Source organism: Protopterus annectens, chromosome 15.part0, assembly GCF_019279795.1.
Source record: "Protopterus annectens isolate FY-2018-M chromosome 15.part0, PAN1.0, whole genome shotgun sequence".
Lineage (NCBI taxonomy): Eukaryota > Metazoa > Chordata > Ceratodontiformes > Protopteridae > Protopterus > Protopterus annectens.
In genome coordinates, this window is record NC_056749.1 from 696,424,660 (window position 1) to 696,451,061 (window position 26,402).

Below are 26,402 nucleotides of genomic sequence, written 5' to 3' on the forward strand. Positions count from 1 at the left end.
CGCATCAACTTGGGAGATGTTGGCTGTAATCCATGCCTTAAACGCTCACTCTTCAAGTGATTACAGATACCACAGTCATGTGGATATGTAAGCAGAGAGGTACAAGATCATACTCCCTATGCAGGCTGGCTTTATTGGCTTAGGAGTTGGCTCCTAAGCATTCATTAACCCTTCTGACATCTAGTATTCTGTTAGAGCAAAGCACAGTGGCAGACAAACTGAGCAGGACCAGGACAGACCCTAACAATGAGAAATTGAATGAGACGGTCTTCCAGGAACTGATGGATCTGTTTGCTTCCTTTCAAAACAACCCACTAAAGAAATTTTATTCCAGGACTCCTTGCAAGTAGGCTTGGAGAACAGGTGCATTTTCATTCCCTTGGAAGGAAATATCCCTGTAAAAGTTTCTACTCTTTCCGCTGACATCCACTGTAATTCTGAAGATTCAAAAGGATACCTCGAAATCATTAGGGTGACCCCCCCCCCTTTTTTTTTGGGCTAGTCAGCATTGGTTTATATATCTGTTCAGTGGCAGTTACCACAAGCTTTCCTCACAGACTGAATCTACTCATTGAAGTCAGGGGATTCAGTTTTAACATGCTTTAGGCACTTATTTCATGAGGATGTGCAATGGGTATTGAAGGAGTCAAGAAAGCACACTACTAGAAAATCCTATGTTGGTGAGTGCAAGAGATTTTTTTTTTTTTAGTTTGTGTCTAACCAGTAACCAGAGGCAGTTCAGGAATTTTGTACCACTGGTGCTCAAATATTTGTGTGAGTTACTTTTCTCTGGCGTCTCTTATTCCTCTTTAAAGGTTCAGCTTATGACCATTTCAGCATGTCTGCCCTTGGAACCTCCCTTTTCTTCACTGTTTGTTGTGAAAACAGTTTCTGAAAGGAGTTTTACACCTGAGACGACTTTGTAGACAGGTTGCTCCTCTTTGAGATCTCAACCGTATGCTGGAGAAATTGACTGTGTTATCTTTTGACCTGATCATCACGCTGATTTAAGGTGCTTGATTTAGAAAACTGTATTTATCATTTCTCTGACATTTGTAAAAAGAGTATCTTGAGTTTCAAGCTCTTATGATAGGTGAGCCCTATCTGATTTTTCAGAGATATGGTCTCTCTAAGAACAAACTCCTCATTCATTCCCAGCATGATTTCAGAGTTTACTTTGAATCAAGTCATCATTCTTCCAATTTACTACCCATAACCTAAAACAAGGGAGGAAGGATTCTGCAAAGTCTAGACATGCATAGGCAGGTCAGCTACTGTCTTGACAGAACTAAGCCCTTTAGAAAAACTGACCAACTATATATTTTTTAATCAAAGGGTAAAAAAGGGACATCCTGTGTCTAAACAGACAATTTCCAGATGATTTTTCTCTGCTATGATTTTTTTGTTATTCCCACCATGGCAAATCCACTCCGGGCAGTATCAAGGCACATTCAACTAGAGTCTTGTCATCTTCAGTGGTATACTGGAAAGGTATAGATGCTAGAATCATTCTAGGGGCAGCTACATGGCTGTCTGTACATACTTTTAAAAGCATCGCAAACTGGACTCTATGTCCAGGATGATTTTGCAGGGGCTCATGGATCCATTTCCCTCCTCCTCCCAGGTTGGATATAGTTTGTTAATCAACCCATATAGCCTAAAGGCACCTGCACCAGTGGGTGTAATGAACACTTACTGTTGTGCGAGTTCACTTAGCCATAACATTAAATGTTCAGATTCCTCAGATGTGCTGAATTATTGTACAGCAGCACTATTTATTGTTTCTGCTTTATGTTTGTGTGTTCACCATGGAATGATTCCAGTTACCTTCTTTTTGACTTTTCTTTTTTTATTTAAATGTACCTGTTGTTGCAGCTCCGGTTTTAGTCTCTCTGAGGTTTGTTATCCTGCTTTGCATTGTGCTATGTATGATGCTTTTTATCATCCTAGTCGTAACAGTTGTAGTGCCTGTCAGTACTCTTTTTATACGCTTCCAGTATCTTGTATATTATGAATGCATTTCTGGAACTTTTTCCTTGGTTACCTCTTTAAATAATTTCTCTCTGTCCAGATCCCGCTAGTCAACAGACCAGATACAGAACCATGGTTTAAAACTCAACACCGAGAAGTGAATAATAGTACCCTTTGGAAAGTACCTCAGGAAACTACCTCCTTGATAACTCACTCCAAAGAGTAGACACAGTAGTCAGGATTTGGGGATGTATGTATACTGCAGGTAACCTGGCTTTTTCAGTATGTTTGTAAGGTAGTAAGGAAGTCATTCTGTGTTGCTCAACCTATAAATAAGGGTATGCATCCAGGTCCAAGGAAGTCATTGTTCTGTTGTATTCAGTCATCATCAGTCTATCATTGAATACAACACCTCTTTCAGTATGTGCCTCACCAGGTACATAACTGGAATGTCCACAGAGGTTCCTGGAAAATAATACAGGGCATAAACAGCATGTCCTGTGAGGATTGCCTCAGAGTGTTATTCCTATACTGTGCCTCCTACAGGTTGGATTTTGCTCTTATGGATTTTTTGCATATCTTCAAAACAAACAGCTTCAGAATTATCAAGTCCAGAGACTTGAACCTTGCCTGTGACATAAGAGGAACTTGTTGGAGGGACAGGTATGTACCTCAGAAATACCCCAGCTCTGGAGCATATTTCCCATCCAGGTGAAGCAGAGCTCTTCCCTAACCATATTCAAGCATAAACTAGAGCAGTGGATTGGAAAGGAGAGATTTGTCACTGGTCTGTCACGTATGTCTCATGTACAGAGGCAGCCTGTAAATGTGTGACCAGCCATCCTCTAGCTTACATGTATCCATTATAATAAATCCCCTAAAAATTACCTCTAAGACACCAAAAAAAAAAAAAACTTGCTGGATATATTTGGGAAACTTGGCTAGGCTTGTAAGGTCACTTGTGGCTATTAGCCTAGTATACTAGTATATACCTGTGACGAGTAAATAAATACATTCATAAACCTACATTAACATTGTAGTGTGAGCAATAATGAGACAGATGAATGTAATGAAGCAAATAAATATTCCATATAGAAAGGCTAGAAATCAAGAAATCTGATGTGGAAATGTAAAAGTTTATATGCAGAAACAAAACGGATATCTTTGCAGCATTCAAAAGAAATGCATTGATTTATCATGAGCTGTTAGAGGCTTTTGGAAAAGGTATAGCAGACAGTTTCAGCTATCCTGCAAGGCATGCATTTTGAAAAGCAGTAAATTTTAAGTTGCTTCCTCCACTGAAGCTTTGCCAGTGGTGAAGTTGTGTATTCTTGCTGCACAAAAGTAACCTGGACATCGCTGTGGGTCTAGAGACGGTGCTAGAAAAGTGGCAGTGTTGCAGCATTTCCCTGAAACTGTTGTCTACTCTCCCAAGTGAGCTGTGCCACTGCTGAAGTTAAGTGCATTGCAGACAATACATCAGTAGTCTGAAAATCACTGTTAACCAGAGGTGGTCCTAGGGAGCTGAAACAGCAGCATATTTTTGTACATTGTGCAACGAGCAAGATTTTAACTGTTTAGTCCATGAGCTTTCAGGATAATATACAGTAGTCTGTGCCTTTTCACACAGTTGGATAGGTGAGAAGCCAGTCCTTGGCAATTTTTTTTTTCTTCTTTTTACTTGTATGCAGTGGTGAGAGTTCTGATTTTGGTTAAGGTGAGACTCAAAATCTTGGAAAAAAAATTATAACAGCATTTCTTTTTCATTGGGTGCAGCCTTCCCTGTTTGTGTAACCATTCCTAAAATCAGGGCAGAGCCTCTGGATTTCACTTGTTTTTTTTTTTATTTTGCTATTGTTTCATGACTCACCCTAACAGGATTTTGCCATCCAAATTTTTCCTTTTGGGAGATGTTATTGACTTAGACACATTACTAACCCAACTCTTTTTTAGTGTAGACTGTTTTCTAGTCTAAAATCTGCCTGTGACTTGAAGGAAGATGCAGCACTTGTACTTGCTATACCTTAAGACTACTTTATATAGCTAGTCACTCACTCATCATTTTGTGAACTAAAATAGCAGAAAAGGTTACTTTACTAAATTCAGATGATTACATTTTAAAGATGTGCTTTAAAAAAGAATTGCTGACATGTTTCTTTTCTGTAAATCTACATGGGCATAACTCCACATAAGAGCTTTTGAGCATGTCCAGCTATTTTTTATTTGTTTACCCCTGGTCTTGTTTGCCACTTTGTTTACTAACTTGTGGTTACTTTCTTCTGTTCTCTTGTAAGGGAAGTAAATGATTGTTAGGCTGGTAAGCCCATTGTCTTAAGTGGCATGCTGAGAGTCACCTAGTGGACAAATAGAGGTTTTAGGGACTGTACCCAGTACTGTCTCATGGTCTAGGTGTAACAGTACACAGTCTTAAACTTCTGTGCCAAAGACGAACTATAGAAATTGCTTCTGCTTACTTCAGAGAAAGTGCTGCTAATGTGTCTGATGTTTAGATCTTTCACTGAGTTCCTTCTGTGCAGGCCTGTGATTTTGTTCATCCTTGCTTGTATTACATTTCAGTATTTTTCTCTGAAGCTCATGCATTCAGTGGAGTGCACCCTACCCTGATGAGAAATGCATGATGTAACATGTCACAGTAGTACGGTTACCACCTTTGGATGAGACAAAGAAAATGGACTCAAGCCACACCTCTTACCCCACTCTTCTCCGACATTCTCCACCTTTTACCTCATATTCTCCATACCCATTTTTATGACTTAATTAGGCATGTCAGCTCCTCACTGACCAAGCTGGAATGTTTACTTTTTACCTCCTTAAGCATGATCACATCTCAGTAAAGTGATGCTTATGCAAAAATGCTGGCCGAGAGTAGCGATTTTTACAGATACTTTGTGTGTGTGTGTGTGTGTGTGTGTGTGTGTGTGTGTGTGTGTGTGTGTGTGTGTGTGTGTATGTATATATATATATTTATATATATATATATATATATATATATATATATATATATATATATATATATGTGTGTGTATATATGTATGTATATATATATATATATATATATGTGTGTGTGTATAAAAATGTTTATTTTTACAGACACATTTTTGTGTGTGTGTGTGTATATATATATATCTATATATATACATATATATATGTATATATAAATATATATATATATATATCTCATATGTGTGCATGTATAAAATGTATTTTTTCTTTGTACAACCTGGCTTCAGTAATGCTTTACAGTTCGGCTTCTAATAGCCTGTATATGTTGCCGCCTTCTTTGTTCCCATGTGCACAGCTGCCCATGTATTCATTTCTCTTCTCTGGTCTCTTCTCACAATTAAATAATGATATACAAAAGTCTTTAGTGTCTCTGACACTTAATTGCTTTTCTGATTTTAATTTTGTAGCCTACAGTTCTCTCTGGGATGACTAGAACTCATTGAATCCATACTTCCATTTTCTAACCACCATAAACACCATTCACTCACATTCTTTCACCATTCCCCTTAATATGAATTACTGGAGATGAAGTCTAGGTTAGAAGACGTGAGTATAAGAATAAATAACTTGTGAAATGGAGTCTAAAGGTATAACTGTTGAATAATAGCAGTAACAGAAGGAGTGTAGGGAGGAAGCTGTTACAAAATTTCTGCAGCAAGAGGTCAGTGAACTGACCAATGAAAGTGGCATTCTGACTCCACAAGTCGATAGGGCACAGAGGGTAGGAAAGCAACTTGCAGCCCAAATACAAAGAGCAGGCAGTTAATTATTAAGATGCACACAGTTACAAAATGAAAGAATTGATCCAGTGTCAGGCTGCGTGGATGAAGGCTAGTGATGGGGAGGTGGTAAACGATTTTTGGAACTGATACAGCAGCAGAAGTCTGGTACTATAGTGTGTAAAGTAAGAGGACCATATAGGCTGTATGATGCATCTAACAGTTTTATAAACGTTGTGGTGCAAGGAGGGCAGTTTATAATAATTTTAGAGAAGAATCCATTACGTTTTATGCCAAAACAATGAGGAGTACAATTAGGGGGGGTGTAAACTGTCCCTGGGAGTGGAGAAGAGGGAGCACCAGTGGTGATAAGATCATAAGAAGTGTGGAGGTACATGATGCTACAGTGGTAAATGACACAACAGAGTTGGCAGTTAGACCAAGCTGTGTCACCATTCCACCCCTTGGGAAGAGGAAGTGTGTCTGAGAAATATGTGCATTTGGAGAGAGACTTGATAGACAGGTGTAAGTCACCTGTTTACATTGATGGAGATTATTGAGTTGACACACAGCTGCCTAAAAAGAGAGCAAGATGAGGAGGAGCAAGGAATGTAGGGACAGGTCAACATTAAATACTTCTGAAACAAAATGGCGATAAACATTCTGGGCCAGTCTAGATGACCTAATGGAGAAGGACATGCTAGAAGAATTGAATGCAGTGGAGGAGAGAGGCAGAGAAAGTGATGGAACAATGGAGTGGAGGAGGAAGCAGTCTGAAAAGTATCTTGTGAAAGAAGCTATGAAGATATTTCTCTCTCTTCCTTTCTTGACGAGGTAAGACAAAAAGCAACATGCAGAGAAATCATGATTAATTGTCTGTTGTACAGTAAGAGCTTATTTGTTAGAACATTTTTCTTTACAGAAGCGCATGGTCATGTAGCAAGTATGGATGCATATGTTACTAAGTGGAAGAACAGAAGCATAGGCTGTGAAGATGGTATGCTGCGTGATTCTACATAAAGAAAGGGAGAATAATATGTGGTGTAGAAAATAAGGAAACAAAGGACAGGCTTTTAAGAGAAACAAACTTGCACTTGCCAGAAGCTGAGGATATGTGCAGAACAATTGAAATTACTTGTGCAAAGGTAAAAGAATTAGGTGAGATAAAGAATTTCTGTAAAATTGAATGAGTGTGGAAAGTCAAAAGTGAGAAATAAAGTTACTTATATATTATAAAATTATGGATATGAGAGCCATGAAGCAGTATACTTGAACAGAGAAGAGAATCCAAAATGGGGGGAATCTTGATAGCACACATTTATTTCATACTTTTGGCAGGAGTGGCTTTGAGTGTGAAAAGTGGCAAAACCAGTACTTTTTGAAAACTGCATTTTTCTGTGGTATGCAGAAGGAAAAACTAGTATCTTTAAAAGAAATGTCATGTTGTTGAACATAAGTTTGGAGAAAAACAGTATCAACAGACAGGTCTGATTGGTACTGTGCAAGTGAAAAGACCTGATTCTTTCAAGTGTGTAGCATACCTGAGGCAGTGAATTAACAGTATAAGAGATTGTTGGAAAATGGTAGATAACTAATGGCAGAAAGTGAAGTTTACATTGGATTAAGATGTAGAGTGGAATGTTTTGTCAGAATATAGTTTTAGCCCTTTGAGTCTGTTTGGCACTGAAGAGAAAATGTTTTGAACTTTAACATATTCTGCCCAATGGGTGGCACCATAAGATTTGAAGCTCCTGACTTTTTAGTAGAAAATTAAAGTATTCAGTCTTCTTTTTCAAGTGATGTTGCACTTAAAGATATGAATTCTACTAATAATTTCAGCTGTGGGGTATGTGTGAAGCTAGGTAGATGAAAAGGATTTCCACTGTAAAGATAAACTGTTTCTGTTGACGATTGTTTACATGGTCAGAGAGACCGTTCAGATACTTCATTGAACCATTGCAGTGGCATCCTGCATGACTGTGCCGATTTGTTTGTAGGCTTAGGAAGTCTGCCAATAGAATAATAACATATACAGGGTAACACATGATATAGTGCCACTGATTCATTCTTCTAGGAAGGGAACTTAAGAGATTAGCAGGAACTAAAAGGAATGGGAACTGTAAGCATCATTAAGATGCATTTAATGTAAGCGAAAGGAGAAAAAAACAGAGAGAGAAATTCTGTTGTGATGTAAACTACCATAAATTATCAAACCTACAGACAGGAGAAGACAGTAAAACTTCAGAAGACATTGGAAAGCCTGCAGCCTGAAGTTGAAATTGTTAGTAAAGCTGCTGAGTCTAGATCCTGTGTACTTTGTGGAAGCTGTATAGCGAAACTTGTTGACATTTGCGTAGAAGAAATAGTATTGGTCAAAGGTCTAAAAAGTGCCACCAGTCCTGTTGAAAGCAAGTGGAGAACTGTGATAGTCAAGAGTTTGAGATGGACTACTGATTCTTTATCTCCAACAATTTACTGCAAGAAATTTGGATAAAGTCAAAGATAATAGGGGAACAAAGGGACAAAAATAGGAACAGAGTTTAAATATTTTTCTCTTAAGTTTGGAAATGTGCTAGAATAACAGGTTTGAGTTAGCATACATTTTCTGGGGGATATTCATTCTGAAATTCAAATGTCTGCCAGTTTTTAATAATGTTGGTCCTCAGTGATTTGCCAGAAAACCACAAATTTTATGAAGAACAGAATAAAAATGAGGCAAAAATCTGAACAGTGGAGAGGTATGTCCTTTTCAAAATTAATTTGATATAAAGTTATACAAGAAGTTTTTCAAAGGGAAGACCAGATGTTTAGTATAAACAATTCTCCATTTGTGATAGATTATTGAAAAAGCCAAGCAAATTATATGGATTCCTCCAGAGTTAAAAGGAGCCCATGGACTGTAAAGTTGCATTGTTAAATGTGTTTTGAATATGTTAAAAAACTTTCATTTTTGTTGTAAATAGACTATGACAAGGCTATGTGATGTAGATTATGGAGTGCTAAAGCTACAGAAATTATCATGTCATGGGGTGCAGAGAAGTTTCAGAGAAAATCAGTTTGCATTATGAACCTCTTGGTGGTTTACAGCACATCTGTCTATGGGTGTTATTAAGGCTTTGAGATGGCACGTACCTGTACTAAGCATTCCAGCTGAGATCTCCATTGTGGTCTAAACTAAGTACTGTAGTTGAGACCTTCATTCCAGTAGACCATCCTTCACCAGGATTGTCCTTCTGGGCTTCCTGCCCTCGAGTTATCCTTCTCCTTTTTGTGCTCCATCCACTTTCTTTGTAGTTATTTTGAGTACTGTTTGGAATACTACACAATACAGTATACCAGATATGAGAGCACTTTCTGTATAATTTGATATATGAAATATCATCCTGCAAAATGTCTTATTCCCTTCCTCTAATCCTTTTGCACGAGACATTATACTGTCTTCATGGCATTAGGGTTTGCTGTAAGTTAACTTTTAATATATTACTTTATGATTTTAAGCGTATTTTCTTATAAGTGCATCTCCTGTTTGACTACGAGTAAGAACTGGAGATGACTGAGGCACCTATTCATTTCTGGCCCCAGTGCAAAGTTGTTTAACCTGGGCTTAAGGGGTTTAATACTCAGATGTGGGTGAAAAAATATTATATGTCTCTTACTTGCTTCTTGCCTGGATGGATTCTTGCTAAAATTCAAAGTCTGATTATATTTGCATTCACAGTCTGTTGCATACAGAAACTTGCAGAATATACACTGATGAGAGAATATACTTTGCAGCATCAACTTTAAAGAGCAGTAACAAATAACTTTTTATAATAAATCAAACGAAACCACGTTGCAGCTTAAAAGTACTGTTCCAACTTTACTTCTCATATAGTACAGATGATGTGAGAGATATAACATTTACCTCAGAACACCAAATGTGTTCCTACCATATCCCTAAACAACTGGATTTATACAGCTCTTTATATACTCTTTTTAAACATATTTTGGAGAATTGCTTATCCTGTAGAAACAATACTAAACTTCCTTGTTTAACAATGTCTTGTAAGAGACCAGCTTTTCTGACAGTGTGAATATCCTCTAACAGTGTCCTGATGTCCATGTAGAAAAACATATTTTTGAGGAAACACATTGTCCTGTATTCTATTTGAATCTGTGTATAGAAACATGTGTTCTTATGTCAATGCTGATAAGCATATCCTGTTTTTTATGAAGAAAAACATATTTTTGAGAAAACACATTGTCAGAGATCAGCTTTTCTGACAGTGTGAACATCCTGTATTTTATTTGGATCTTTGTATAAAAGTACATCTGTTCTTATGTCATATCCTGATTTTCCATGCAGAAAAACATGTCATTGTTCTTTAAAAGCAGATTTTGCATTTTTGTTCTTGCATACATATCCTGCTTTGAGTCTGTAAGGGAATAATGTCCATTCAGCAGATTCCTTTTCCAGGCCATGGTCATTTAGTATGACTGCTGATCACATTTTACTTAAACTTTGTTTCTGCATTTAAGCAAGCCTTTTCTTTCAGCATATTTACAACATAATTAATTTCAGATTTATATTCATAAAATCTAACAATTCCCTCTGTTTTTAAACATACTCAAAACATTTTATATAGAAAATACATTAAGAAACAAACCTTTAGTTTGATACAACAAATCAAAATGCAATTTTACATAGTTAATACAATGATATTAAGTATTACTACCAAAACTGAATGTATTTAACAACTTTTTCTTTTGCAGACCATTCTGTGAACATATTTTATCAGTTATGAACTGTGTCTGCTTTAATGTTATTATTTATTTATTTTTTTAACTTGATCAATTTATTCTTTTGCAATCACAGAATTTAATTTATGACTTAGAACTGTTTCATTAACTCTTTGCAACTGTTGAACCAACTATAAGAGACTGTAACCATGTGCTACTGCAATACACTGCTGAAAACACACAATTTCAATGTCATTTTAACCATAACATTGTGGTCATGTCTTTGAACTGCCCATTAACATCTTGATAAAGTACTGAACTGGGCTTAGATAATAAATATTTGAAAGCAGTTATTTTACTGTGGTAAAACCAATGATATTACAACTTGACAAATTACTTTTGAACTTATTACGATGTATCCTGTACAGTATGTATTTACACAGACTGTTTGCTATTCATGCATTTCAATCTAGTAGGTACCCTGGACCCATTTTTTATTAAATATGGTTTTCACACATATTTATTACTAGACATTAATCTCATTTGTACTGAATTCTTCTGCATTTGTACATACAATGACTATAAAGTACATTTAGTCTAATCTTACAAATTTAATAACATTAATATTAAGCAAAATCTTGGAAAATGTTTGTCTCTTTAGAAATATCTAGTGGAATTGATACCAAATTCATATGTCCTGTTATTTTAAACTACATACTCAACAATTATTAAAAATATTCATGCTTTTTATACCAACATTGTTTTGCCAAAAACATATTAAAAATAGTGACCATTCTTGCTATTAGAAACATATGTATTTTGCATATCTTTATTCTCTCTTGTATAGCTTTAATAAAGCAATTTTAAATCATCTCTTGTTTTTTCTAAACAATAAAATAATAACCATTATGATAGCTATTAACAACTTGTAAAATATCTTATTCTGTCAGGTTTAATCCAGTTTACCAGTATTTCTAATACACTAATACCTGTTTTTTCCTCTCCCTAAAAGAGTATTGTCAAGAAGGAATGAGATATTTTTTCCTGTAACTTTATTTTAGACCCTTATTATTTATTTTTATGTAGCTTTATTTCAGACCCTTGTCACAGTCTGTTTATACAGTCAGTGTAAAACTGAGAACGTGCCCCTCCCTCTTATACAGTCAGTGTAAAACTGAGAAAGTACCCCTCCCCCTGTAGTACTGCAGCACTGTTTACCTGCCCCACGCTGCAAGAATAGAATGTATGTCAGCCCAACACTATGGTCATACATTTATTTTATCAAATTATGAACTTTTGTCTGACTTGATAACTTTTTATAAAGCTTTTGCTGTTTACTACCACTAGTAGGCATTTACATTCTCCTGCACAATTGATTTGAACTGTATATATACTATAGCCCATTTGCTGGCTGTACTTGATACAACTGAGTTTTTTTTTGTCCTTTTAACATTTACTTGCAAACAGATTATCAGTGACATCTATGCACAATTGTGGCATTTTATGACAATTACTAAACAGTGTTGCCTGTAAACATTTTAACAATGATGTTTTAATAACAATGATGCGTTAGAAAAACTCAAGCTACTTATCTGGCAATCAGTCTTGTTGTTTATCTTATCTTTCCAGCATTTCCTGTAACTATTCATCCAGTCTAGGAAGGTCTGAGCTCACATTTCATACTCTGTAAACTATAGTTAATTCTTTTGGCATTTTTCCTTTAATGTGATTGTGATTTGCATAACTATGCATTTATACAACATAAATAGACATCATTTTACAATTACCTTACATGGATTTCAGTATTTTTTATTTTTTTTTTAATTATTTAACTATTTAACTGTCCTGCCATTAATTTTACAAAACTGTTTGACTAATGCCATCTGTGATTTTATTTTTAAAATTCAGAACTTTAACTGTTTGGTGTTACTATATAATTATAAACAAATTGTAAAAACAAAATAGATATTAGTTTAACCAACACATTTATATTTATATTATTTATATTTGCTGTTGTCTGCCTGTTATTCTTGTGTATTGTAACATATGTACTCTAGATGAAAAGAACACACATGCATGTCTGTCTTGTATATGTATATCTTTATACAAGCATGTCATGTCTTGTGACTTTAAATTTTTACTCATCTATTTTTATTTAATTTTATACATTAGAACAGTTTTGTTTACCTTTTGACTATGCTAATGAATGGCATTCATATGCTTTACTTTACTGTAGTACTGATAGATGTCTTGCTTTAACTGAATGAAAGTAAAACATTTAAGAATGATTTGTCCAGACATCAGATCCTACCATCCTACCATGTATGTTTAACCATTTTCAAAACATAAACATATTATAAAATATATTTCTTTTGCACAGATTAACTGTGTATGTAGGAAGTTCCCAGTCTTTGTCAGTTCAGCTAATTTATTTTCTTTACCCTGCAACTTCTGTTGAATTTCCTGTGATGTTGCATGGTCTTTCTGACATTCTTTAGTAAGCTGTTCTGCTGAATTTGAAACTCCTATGCACTTTTGAAAAGATGTATGTATAACTTGTCTAAGCTTCCTGAACTCATTGTGTCTGTCGTTTAGAAGTTTACTACATTCCTTTGTAACAAAATGTACTAGGGTTCTATCAGTAACTGATTTGACTCACATGTGGTGACAGGACATAACTGTTCAACATCAGAATGTAATGGAAACACTTTACCCTTAGTTAATTCTTCAGATCTGTCTTTACAGTCTATTTTTTTAGCAATATGATGCAATATTATTTTATGGCATAATACACAAAATGCAGTTTTGTTGAAGCACACAATAAACATTTGTCATATTTCACATGATTTTCTTTGAGATACCAGTCAAATATTGTAATACATTTGCATAATGCCTTACTATCAACCTGCCCTAATAAGGTTTTACATTTACTAATGTGCTGTGTATACCAACATAGCAATTTACTAAAGTTTGGTTTACTCCTGCATGAATTATAAATAATATCCATACTATCTAGTAATATACAACCTGTCTAGGAATACAGAAACAATATATGAATATACAAACTGTCTTAAGAATATAAAAACTCTCTTAAGAATATACAAACTGTTTTAACATCATCCACACTAAATATGTGACACAGGAAAAAGTCTTACCAGTTAGCAAGAAAACAGGTGATCAGGCTGCTATTGCAGATGGCTGGAAATTTTTCAAAGTCACTTGAGAAGCTGGGAAAGCACAACAGGCAGTGGACTGATGGGCTAGTGGATATCCCCTTTTCTTGAAGAATTTATGGCACTGCGAATTTCTTGAACTAGTCTCACTCCGGATTGTAGACGTCTAAAAAAACTTTACTACTGCAAGCTGCATAATCTGGAATACTTCTGTTCAGAATTGACACATACGTACAAATGTTAGTTACTGCAATTTAACTGAAGTGACCCTCTGCAGGGCTTACCATCACTCCTTCTGTGTTTGAATGCAGATTGTAGGTTCAAATGCAGACTAGCTTGCCATTGAAAAATTATATGGAGCTAGTCACTCAGCTGCCTCGCCATTGAAAAAATATTATATGTCTCTTACTTGCTTCTTGCCTGGATGGATTCTTGCTAAAATTCAAAGTCTGATTATATTTGCATTCACAGTCTGTTGCATACAGAAACTTGCAGAATATACACTGTTGAGAGAATATACTTTGCAGCATCAACTTTAAAGAGCAGTAACAAATAACTTTTTATAATAAATCAAACGAAACCACGTTGCAGCTTAAAAGTACTGTTCCAACTTTACTTCTCATATAGTACAGATGATGTGAGAGATATAACATTTACCTCAGAACACCAAATGTGTTCCTACCATATCCCTAAACAACTGGATTTATACAGCTCTTTATATACTCTTTTTAAACATATTTTGGAGAATTGCTTATCCTGTAGAAACAATACTAAACTTCCTTGTTTAACAATGTCTTGTAAGAGACCAGCTTTTCTGACAGTGTGAATATCCTGTAACAGTGTCCTGATGTCCATGTAGAAAAACATATTTTTGAGGAAACACATTGTCCTGTATTCTATTTGAATCTGTGTATAGAAACATGTGTTCTTATGTCAATGCTGATAAGCATATCCTGTTTTTTATGAAGCACTACATATTTTTGAGAAAACACATTGTCAGAGATCAGCTTTTCTGACAGTGTGAACATCCTGTATTTTATTTGGATCTTTGTATAAAAGTACATCTGTTCTTATGTCATATCCTGATTTTCCATGCAGAAAAACATGTCATTGTTCTTTAAAAGCAGATTTTGCATTTTTGTTCTTGCATACATATCCTGCTTTGAGTCTGTAAGGGAATAATGTCCATTCAGCAGATTCCTTTTCCAGGCCATGGTCATTTAGTATGACTGCTGATCACATTTTACTTAAACTTTGTTTCTGCATTTAAGCAAGCCTTTTCTTTCAGCATATTTACAACATAATTAATTTCAGATTTATATTCATAAAATCTAACAGTGGGAATTTTCAAGACAAGTCTCATAGGCACCCAAGTATTCCACATAATGTGGAGAACTCTCTCAGTGATCAGCTGGTAAGGTGAATTTCTGTATCTGGCAGGGTAAAACATGCCATATCTGCATTAGGAATAAACTAGAATTAGGTTTTGAAAGTGCTGCTTATTTGCAAGTACGAGTGTAAAAAGCATCAAGATGGTTATTTTAGTGAGAAATATTACAGTAGTATACAAGGTGATTGGTTATAATCTGACCATTGTAAAATCTTTGTCAAATGTTTTAGTTTTTGATTAGAAGTTATTTGTTGAGAGAACAAGTTATGCTCTAAAAATATAAATATATTTTTGTTTCCTAAACAGATACTGCCAGACAAATGCAAACATTTGCTTCATTGCAAACAGAAAGGCAAGAGGAAGCATCTAGGACTGTTTTAATTAACTGTCCAAAGGGAGTCAATGAGAAGAAGTTTATCAAATACTTATCGCGTTATGGGACAGTTAAGAAGTACTTTTTCTATGAAACATATGTAAGTAGAAAAGAGGATCCAAACAGTAACACCATAAGTACATTTTTATATGAAAAGAAAAAAAAAAAAATATATATATATATATATATATATATATATATATATATATATATATATATATATTGGAAAATGCAATCTGAACATTTAACAGTCTCAGAGCTCAGTATATTGTATTTAAATGCACCACTTATTGTGTTTGTATGTGTAAACAGCAGTTTGGCAGTATAGTTTTGTATTTTATAATCATTGCGAAAACAGTTAAAACCTAACAGAGCATCCCCATGATTCATTAAAGCTTACATGGAACTAAACTCTTTGTAAGAATAGTGGCACAGCTCGAACGCTGAGTTCTGAGCCTGTGCGATCCAGTAAACAAGGCTGGGGGCATGCATGAGCCTCCCAGCACTGTTCCAACACGGACACCATGGAATAATGCTAATAATCTCATTTGCTGGTGTAAACCATGCAAATGAGGTGAATTAGTGATTCAGCAAGCGGACAGGCATCTGTGTTGCAGCCGTGTCCTCTGCAGAAATGTATTCAGTTACTAACTGTGTACATTTCTGCAAAAATCAAAACGGGGGAATGACAACTCAAAGTAAAAGCATGAATTATGTGTGTTTGGCATGCCAATAGCCAGAAATCTTGCCAGTGACATGCAAAAGTGTTTCAAAATTATAAAAATCAACTTTATTTTTTTTGGCTGATTTTGGCCATTTAAGCAGAGCGCAGCGACACGCAAACGAGATCGTGCAGCAAATTAAAAAAAAATGTAAAAAGACAATTTTATGTGAAAGATGAATTTTGCCATTATAAGGGGCAGTAGGCAGACTCATAACAGTAACAGGTAATGGTAGCTAAGGACATGGGCTCCGGTGTAGTGGTGTAACTAGGGTCTAAGGCAGTGGGGTATGCAAATGAGTTACATTTATTTAATACTAAAATGGGAGACCATGTCCGCATGCACTTAACCTTGTAGGAGCTATAATGTGGTGGTGTAAGCAGAAAAAGCAGCTGACGTGAAAAATGGGTGTGTCATCCTTGGTGTAAGCACATTGGAGCCCTGCGGCTCCTATTTGTGCTCAGCTAAGCAAGGGGTGTGTCTGAGGCTGCTTAGCTCCTTCAAGAACTGATGAGCATGTTCATGTCCAGTGGAGGGCCCTTTCTGCTCAGCAATGTTTACCCTTGCTGAAACAGTTTGCTTGGAGCGCCATGGGGCTTAAACACAGCAGAAACAGAGCGACAGAAAAATAGAAATAGCAGAATAAAGGTAATGAACTACAAATCAGTAATACGGGCTCTGCCACTCACAATGGCCCATTCAAACCCCTCGATAAAATAGCTGGCAGGTGAAATGTATCCTAGTCATCCAGTCACACAGGCAGCATCTGCAGCACACCAGTATAAAGTATGCAAACACCTTTCAGTCTGTTTTTTTCCCACAAACCCGGTACCATTGGTGTACACACTTGGGAATTTTAACAGACAAAATATTTGGGGCTGCTGCTGCTTTGCTACATCTGTATATGCTATAGACTGAGGGCAGTGATGAGAATGATGTTGACAACCGTCCCAGACCCAAGAGGAGAGAGTGTTCAGACCCAGGGTAACCTTTCAGGGGCTACATGAGCTGGAGATAGTGGAGCGCAAAAGGGTGGACAGGGACATACTACAGCAAGTCATCGAGCTGTGCCAGCCACACCTCAGACCCAGAGCCAACAGAGGGGAACCCATCCCATTTGAAACAAAGGTATGTGTAGCCTTAAGAATAGTGGCTACAGGTACTTTCCAAAGACCTACTGAGAGCATCATGGGGGTCTCACAGGCATCTGCATCCAGGGTGCTCCACCAGTTCCTGGATGCCATGAGAACACATGCTGGTGAGCACATTTATTTCTCCAGCACCCCTGAGGAGAGGAACAGCAATATGTGTCTCTTCCACGTTGTAGAAGACTACCCAAAAGTACTGGGTGTCATAGACTGCACTCACATCCACATCATGGCACCACCCGGTGAAGAGGGTAGAGTCTATGTCAAGCACAAGGGCTATCACTCCAACTGCCAGGTAGAGTGCAAAGCCCAGGACATCATCATGAATGTGTGTGCTGGCAATCCTGGTAGTTATCATGACTCCCACATCTGGCATGCCTCACAGCTGTACCAGGCATTTGCCAGGGTTAACATCCTGCATGGCCATCTGGTGGGGGATGCTGGCTATGCACTGGAGCCGTGGATGATGACACCCATCAAATATACACACACACACACACACACACACACACACAGAAGAACGCCACAGTGAGGCACACGCACAAACCAGGAACATTGTATAGTGTGTATTTGGGATGCTCAAGTCACGGTTCCGCTGCCTTGGCATATCTGGTGGAGCCCAGCAGTACTCTACAGCAACATATGCACACGTGTTCATAGTATGTGCTATGCTACACAATATGATCCTGCAGAAACAGCTGTGGCAGGAACATCACAGGGAAGGGCCACACAGCCCCCCACCATTGCCAAGGTCCCCACAGGCCCAGGGGGTCTTGGAGGAGGAAGTAGTATATTGTAGTAGCATAGCTATGGTATTGCATGCATACAAGGGAATGGGGAGGCCTACTGGGATAGCAGCAGACAACTGACAGCTTTGTGAGACAACAGGAAATGTCTGCCCAATGTCTTCCCCAGAGTATGCAGTAGTCCCCTATGTGACAGATCTCACTGCAGTATATGTGGGAGGGCTAACTAACTAGGGGGTCATGGGTCACATGCATGGATGTCAATGTGGGGGTCCCATACTCACTCCTCAGCCTTACCCAGCAAGTCAGCCATAGAAAACCATAAAGAAATGTCTGGCAAAGGCCCACAAATGGGGACAATGAGAAAATATTCCCCTACAGACTTGCACAGTGATATCACAGCAGGTCTTGCAGTTGCATTAAGGCTATGAAAGGTAACAAATCTGAAACCCAAATGTCTGCCTTTACAGTCTTAACCTGTGGTCTTCAGTGATATGCCTGTGTTCTCCAAGACAGGCACAATACTATGCTAAATGGAGCCAAAATTTAAAGCCTAAATTTAAAGGTGTGCCCCCCCACACACACACACACAAACCCAAGTTCCCAATAGAAATGCAATGACATTAATGTTTGTAGGGTATTAGCAGCAGAGCACACATTCCCGGGGCTGTCCGAATCAACTTGATAACTTGTTGCATGTCCACAATATGCAGGGGTCAGTGAGCTATGTATATGTGTGGTTAATACTGTCAGGATGTGGCCAGCACATACTCCTGGCTGTTGTGTCTTAGTGGGCTAGGTACAGTACTGTGGTTGACAGGGTCCATGTTCCAAGAACTGCAGTGCCACCTATTTTGCATGTCAACTACATCTACAGTAGGAGTTGTACACACTGTCCAGATGTCCATATCTATTACTGCAGGGAAGCTGGACAGGTCAGGGACAGGGAGCCACACATATGGACAGTACACAGCTTGGAGTAATCTACACAGTGCCTAGCATACCTCTCAACTGTACAGACTTTTTGCAGAATGTCCGGAGGTTTGCATCATATTTTTGGTCTGTTTATCATGACATTGTGGTTATCTGGCAAATCACTGGCAAGTCAGAAAATAATGACAGATTGTAGGTTCAGACTTCATGCCCTTCAGAAAAAATGCATGTTAATGCAAAACCTGTTATTGTATCACCTTTGTAGGTTTGTAAGGCCAATAGTTAATAGTGGTCCCTATATTTAGGCATTTGTCCCCAATTACTTATAGCTTTGCCTAGATGTCTGACACTAAGAAGTTGAGAAGTTAAGAAGCTGAGGTGCCTAGCAGGACAGCAGGTATCTGAAGGTCAGTGTACTGCCAGTTTATAAAAGGCTGCCACCTTACTGTATCAGCACTGACAACATGTCACTGGCCAACATCCATACCCCTGGAATAACAGGTTGTCACAGAAGGAGCACAAGTATGCCTTGTATATCTGTTCTGTTTGTCCTAGCATTGCATTTGCCTGCCAACTATTTGCAAAACAGGAAAGGGTCATGTCAAAACATCAGTGGCAGACAGTGGAGAAGCAGATGTCATACCCATAAGAGAAAGAAAGCAAGCAAATACCAAACTGGTCTCCCAACTGTCTAAGGGCAGAACAGTATTAACACCCTGTCCTTATGTGTGGGCCTTTGTCTGACTGTCATGCATGGGCCTATCCAGATGTCAGTCTGTGACTGTTTGACAGCTTGGCCGACATGTAGCTTCATAACACAAACTGTCTGAGGTCCACAGCAGATGTAGTGGTGCAGTGATGGACAACCTGCTAAATAGATACACTCAGAGGTGTGAAGTCCATAACCTTGTCTATGATGTTACGAAATTTACCCTGCTAACACCAGAATTACAAATACATAGTAGCCACTGTGGGCAAAGCCTGTGACTGGACTACAGAAGGACAAAGAGAGACACACAATGGGAAGGAGAACCACTGGCCAGAAAAATGGAGAATGTGCACACCAGAACAAATTGTGCATTAACATGGGTGCCCTGCAGTGTATGGAGTCTGTAAACATCACCTGCAAATGCACAGCACACACCCAAGTGGAGGTCTGCAACAAAACAAAAACCCAAACAAAGGACACCTCAGAGGCAAAAACACATGAAAACTCCACAAACCTACACACCACAGACCATGCATAGTCCACACACCAGGGTCTGGCAAACACTATAAGGCCTTACTATACACCCAACATATTACTCATAGAAGAGTCCACTGTGAGACACACAGATGTGCCTCTCACCAAGCAGGATAAGGAGAAAGTCACGGTTACTTGTTTGTCAGGTGCCATAATCTGCCATATCACACATGCACTCATGTCACCCCACAACAGGTACAGGTATCATTCTGGCCTGGTCCATGGTGGTGTGAACGATGTCAGATGTACGTCCCTGGACTATAGGAAGACAGACCATGATTCAGCTTGCTGAATGTGTGTACCATGCAGGTATGTCCCTAGCCTTAAGCAGCATTCTGCCATCACCAAGAATGATGGCTCAATATAAACAGAAAATGATTGTCAGTAACACGTGGCTCACTTACTGGTGTCATCCCAGGGGGGATCCACTGCCTGGCAGCCTGGGAACATATGAGCGACAGACCACGCTGCTTTGCTAGAGATGGCCTGCATCTGTCTCACTTGGCCTTCAGGCCTCTGGCAAAGGCTCTTGCCTCCCCCATAGTGCCTTTGTAGGAAAAGTCATGGGGTCCATACTACCAACATACTCATCTACCCCTCTGTCTCTATGCTTAACCACTTCATCCCCTTTCTACACCTCCTGTAACTATACTGTATATAACCACTTAGGAATTATGAATACTGTATTCCTTTCATCACATTGTACCTAAGTTTCTGCAGTATGACCTCTGTCATTGTACCAAACTGCTTTCTGTTTGATTTATTGTAAATGTTTTTTTTACTGTACAATTTCTGACTCTGTACCCAACTGTTTTACTGTATGATTTACTGCAAATGTTATCTCTAACTATTTTCAAATGCAAATGAAAATATCTTATTAATTGTATGTAAAATACAAATACTGACTGCAGAGCTTTTCTCCTCGGGTCTCCACTGAAAACGAGCTAAACGCTCAGCTGGATTAACCTGGTTAACAAATGTAAAATAAATAATAAATAAATAAAATTCAAGGCCATGCCGCTAAGCGCTAGGTGTCTAAACAGGGAAATGCACTCATTGCAAGCAGTCATAACCCTGGAAGATGGTGACATTTGTGCACTTACAGAAACCTGGCCCACAGCCACAGAGATAAACCCATCCTTGCCTGATCACTCATCCTATCACACAACCAGACCCCAAAATGTGGGCAGCAAAGCAAAATGAGGTGGAATATAAATATATATTAGACTGACACACACCTCCAGGCTGGTCAAATAGTCTGACACACACAAGACACTCCAAGTGCAGTCAGCTGTTGACAAGACCCCTATGCAAATTATACGTCGCTACAGGCCAACATACCTTACTCAGGACACCCACCCCACATATCTGGCCCTCTACATATCTATCAAGATTCCATCCATCACCCTGATCCTGGCTAACTTATATTACCCAAACATTGATTGGAAGTCCAACCATGCCAGAACAGAAATGCACAGAGATTCCCCCATCGTATCAATGCTACATCCTTAGGACAGACACTTGATAACCCCAGAAGATGTGATACCTATGTCGGACTTGGCAGTAACTAACATCATCAACCACTGCAGCACCCCTGTGGTATCATCCTCCCTGGCAAGATCGGACAGAAAAGCGGTCACATGTCATAGCACCATCTCTCCTGACCCCCTTCTAGCCATGGTAAAAGGAAAATGTCCCACAAGCTGATCACAACCACCAGAGGGATGGTATAAACAACTGAACAACCCCCTACCACACTAGAGGAACAGACACCAACTTCCAAATGTACGCAAACCTAGTATGCCAGCATATATAGGGAGAGATGCATGGAATCAGGAATACATGACAGGGCAACATCACCACCTTGCAAGGGAGAGTAAACCTGTCCACAAACATCTGCAATAATGGAACTATATAACAAAAGGATAACATTGGTGTCCAGGACCGAGAAGGAGCAGGTGCACAATTGGAAAAAAATCACCTCTTAGCCTGAACAAACAAATGAGAACACCAGTGAAATCCACTGAAGACAACTCCGAGTCCACATTGTCCACTTCTAAGACGGACAGTCATAAGCCCTTTTTCACATATGTCTGCATTCCCAAAGGAAGCTCCCAAATCTGTGTCGAACTGATGGTCAAGGACACCACATACACAAATGCTGTAGATATAGCCAATCCACTGTTTGACAGATTCAGTGGAAATGTCTCCCCTCTGCCCCCTATCAGGAAAGCAGGACATCCCTATACCTGAACACCCAACCCTTATCACTAGGGAACAGGGCATCACTGCCCTCTCAAAGTCAGGAAGACAGCCTCCATGGGACCGGAATACATCCAAGGCTGCAACTTACATGAACCCAGGCATGAACTGGCAGCATCTTTATGCACCCTACACACCCAAAGCCTGAGCACTGTCTTATGTCGTAGCTGAGTGGTGGACAGCCACTGTCATCCCTTTACACCAAGGTGGAGTTTTCACCAATCCAGGAAATGAAAGACTCATCAGCCTAACTTGCCTGATAAATCACATTAACAGGGACATTGGCAAAATCAAAATGCATTACCCTCCACAGTCTGCCATTCTCAGGGGAGGTATGTCAGTGAACTCTGGATGACTTTCCTAAGGCAGCCAACAAAGGGATGGATGAGGGAAAGATGGTGCACTCTGGCCACCTTGACCTGGCCAAAGCCTTGCACACTATTCTTCACTTGCCTATAGTACATGAACTCTGTCAACTAGGCAGCATTCCATATGTTACCAGATGGGTAGCAAACTGGTTCATTGATGGAACCCACATAATCATAATAGGGATAGCCAACTCAAACAGTACACCTGTAATGAGTGGCATACCCCAGGGATTGGTCTGGGAGATGTTCTTCGTTTTCCATTGCTGCAGTCCTTACTATTGGGTATAGTCCGCATCCAGTCGGCCCGAATACCAGAGTATAAGGCTGACGTCGGTCAGGGCGCATTAGACTGACGTCAGTACGTCAGGGTACTAATGCGCATGACCGGCGTCATATCCTCAGTCTTTTTTGGCGCGTGGTCCGATGCAGAAGCAGTTTTGCGAGTGCAGGTTGGCGTTCTGAAATATTTCCGAAACCGGAGTTTCAGACCGAATCAGAGTTGGCTAAGTACCCGTTGGGAACATTTTGGTTTTCTTGCCTCAGTATTTAACCGGATGTCAGAAAAGTGAATAACTGTATTTCTTGTGGGAAACAAATACCTCATAGGGATTACCATACATTGTGTATACCTTGTTTAGGGCCTGAGCACGGCGTTGTTGGTTGCCGCTCTTGTGCTAGGTTTAACAAACGCACTATTAAGAGGAGGTTAGACTGTGCCAGATTAGTGTTTGGGAAGCGTTGCAATTATAAAATGCCGTCGGGTGCTCCGGCCGCTTCGTCCAAGAAGCGCAAGGACAAAACACCAAAGGCTAGGGTTGATGAACTGGCAGCCCCGGACGCCGGTTCTTTAGATGGCTCAGTGGAGCCAGAGGTTTTGCCAGGAGTTTCTATGGAGTCTCAGGCAGAAACTTTACTTTTACAGGATGTACCCTCTCAGGAGGCAGGCCAGGCTGAGGGGCTTCTCAGGTAACTATTCTTCCCTCTCTTCCCAAAGTAGTTAGAGCCTCTCCTTCTGTTGCCAAAACTTCTTTTAGAGGTAGGCCAACTTCAGCTTCAGTAGGGGCTTCTCCTAGCCTTCGAGTTCTGTACCTAAGAAACATATGCTTAAAATGGCAGAAGATTTGATTACTATGATTAGAGGTTCTATGGGCCCTCCTGATAAGAGGCCTAGAGTGGAACCAGAGTTTGACAGTTTTGAACAGGGTTCAGGGGCTTCTGAGTCTTCACGGAAGATTTGCTGGAGTATCCTCATTATTCTGATTCTGATGTGGATGATGCCACTCCTTGCTTCTCCTCCTGAGGATTTTTCTTTTCAGAGACTCTGCATTCCATGAGGGAGCACTTTCAATGGGAAGGCCAGGATTACTCTGATTCCAGGAAGAGACTTAGGGAATTCTTGTTTTACCCCAGCATAGGCCCTTAGCTATACCTCCTGTGTTGAATGTGGTGGAAGATGTTTTGCAGAGGCTTCCCTGAACCCTGATTCTTTGCCTCCTGCTCCTGTTAAACCTGATAGGTACTATAGGGTGCCGAAGCTCATAAGTATTTGTTTAAGAGTCCTAGGGCGGACCCAGAAACTGTTTCTCAGGGGCCTAAAGGTGTTAAGGCCTCTGTGGTTAAAAATCCTGTTCCCACTGACAAAGAGGCAAGCGTTAGATAGGTGGGGTAAGAAAGTGTATACTTCTTCCACTCTAGCCATGAGGGCGTTGAATTGTCAGTTTCACATGCTGAAATATCAAAATTATCTCCTTTCACAATTGAAATCTAAGGTGGATGCTTTGGCGGAAGGTATTGATTGTAAAGACTTGCTGGATTTAGTTTATGTGTCTGAACAAGTGGGAAAGCATTCTTTGCAATGTGGTTTTGATGCTGTGCAGGCCTCTGGCTGCCACTAGTTCTGTTCTTCGCAGGCATGCCTGGTTGAGGGATCAAAATTTGGCTGAGCATGTTAAGACACGGATTTTGGATGCTCCTTTACAGTCTGATGTGTTGTTTGGTTCACCTGTGGAAGCAGTTTTAAAGAAAATGGAGGACAAAGCTAAGTCTATGCAAACTGTTAAAGATTTTTGCAGGTACAGCCACCGAAGTTTAGTAGAAATTGGCCTGCTAAGGGGTGGACATATCCTGCTTATGATTCCCAGTCTAGGGGTAGGTCTAGGCGTGGTAGGGGCAGGGCTCAAGGTTCTTTAGGCCTAGAACAGGAGTTCACCTGCTCAGACTTCTGGTGAGGGCAGGGGTCAGTCCTTTCGTAAACAGACCCAATGACCTGCCTTTTCAGCTGCCAGTAGATTCTCGTCTGGCAGCTCCTTTGAAGGACGACTGTCTCTTTTCAAAGAAAATTGGGATTTAATTATTCAAGACAGATGGGTGTTGGACATCATTCAGCCAGTCCCTGTATCAGAAAGGGGCCTAGGATTTTATTCGCATGTTCCTAGTACCAAAAAGGGGAACACGTGGAGACTGCTTTTGGATTTATCTCTCCTCAACACTTATCTGGACATTCCCAAGTTCAAGATGTTGACGTTACAACAGCTTTTACCCTGCTGGGCAAAGATCACTGGATGGTAACTTTAGTTCTCAAGGAAGCTTACCTTCATGTGCCTATCAGGCTAAGTTACAGGAAGTATCTGCGGTTTCGAGCTGGAAATTCTCTTTATCAGTTCTCTGCATTGCCCTTTGGCTTATCTACTGCCCCCAGAGTATTCACAAAGTTTCTGGCTCCAGTGATAGCTTACTTCAGGCTACAAGGACTTCAAATCTATCCTTATTTAGACGACTGCCTGATTCTGGCTCAAGAAAAGGAAGACCTTCTACAGCATCTGGAATATCTTATAGCAGTGCTAAGATGCCTAGGGTATTCTGTGAACGAAATAAAGTCCAGTCTAGTACCCTCTCAAGACATGTGCTTTCTGGGTGTGAGACTGAATACAGCAGCCCAGATGGCCTTTTTAACCCCGGACAAACAAAAGAGTCTATCACTTTACTTCCATCAACTATCTCATCAGTCCGTGCTGACTGCAGAGACAGTCCTTCAAGCATTAGGGTTCATGGCATCTTGTATTCTGGTGCTTCCCAATGCCAAACTGCATATGAGGAAGTTACAATGGTATCTCAAAAATGTATGGACACAGCACTGCCAGGATTTAGACACTGTCATTCAAATAATACCTTGCCTTCAAAGAGAATTTTTGTGGTGGGCTCAGGAATGTCACCTAAACAAGGGACTCTCTGTGACCCGGCCAGAGGCGAGTCAGATTTTACCGACAGATGCCTCAGACATTGCTTGGGGAGCTCATCTAAATGGAAAGTGGATACAAGACAAGTGGCCTGCCAGACTACAGCATCTACATATCAACATGAAGGAGATGTTAGCAGTCCAGTTCGCATTGCTGGCTTTCAAGGAGTTACTTCTTCCAGGGCAGGTGTTGATTCTAACAGACAACACAACTGTCATGTGGTACTTCAACAAACAAGGGGAACACATTCTTATCCTCTATGCAGGCAAGCGATGATTTTATGGGAGACTGCCACGCTTGCACCTAACTCTTCAGGCAAGGTTTCTGCCAGGAGCACAGAACTCCTTAGCAGATGTGTTAAGCAGACAAATCATG

At 39.4% G+C, this 26,402-nt stretch overlaps 1 protein-coding gene across 2 annotated transcripts in view; it reads left to right on the top strand.

Annotated features, from left to right (window-relative positions):
- LOC122790015 (mitochondrial poly(A) polymerase) overlaps positions 1–26,402 on the top strand; it is an 894,403-nt gene that overhangs the window by 397,054 nt on the left and 470,947 nt on the right. For both annotated transcript variants that reach the window (XM_044057550.1, XM_044057551.1), the window contains exon 2: positions 15,303–15,469. In XM_044057550.1, the coding sequence (XP_043913485.1) occupies positions 15,303–15,469 (167 nt within the window). The remainder of the gene's footprint in view (positions 1–15,302; positions 15,470–26,402) is intronic.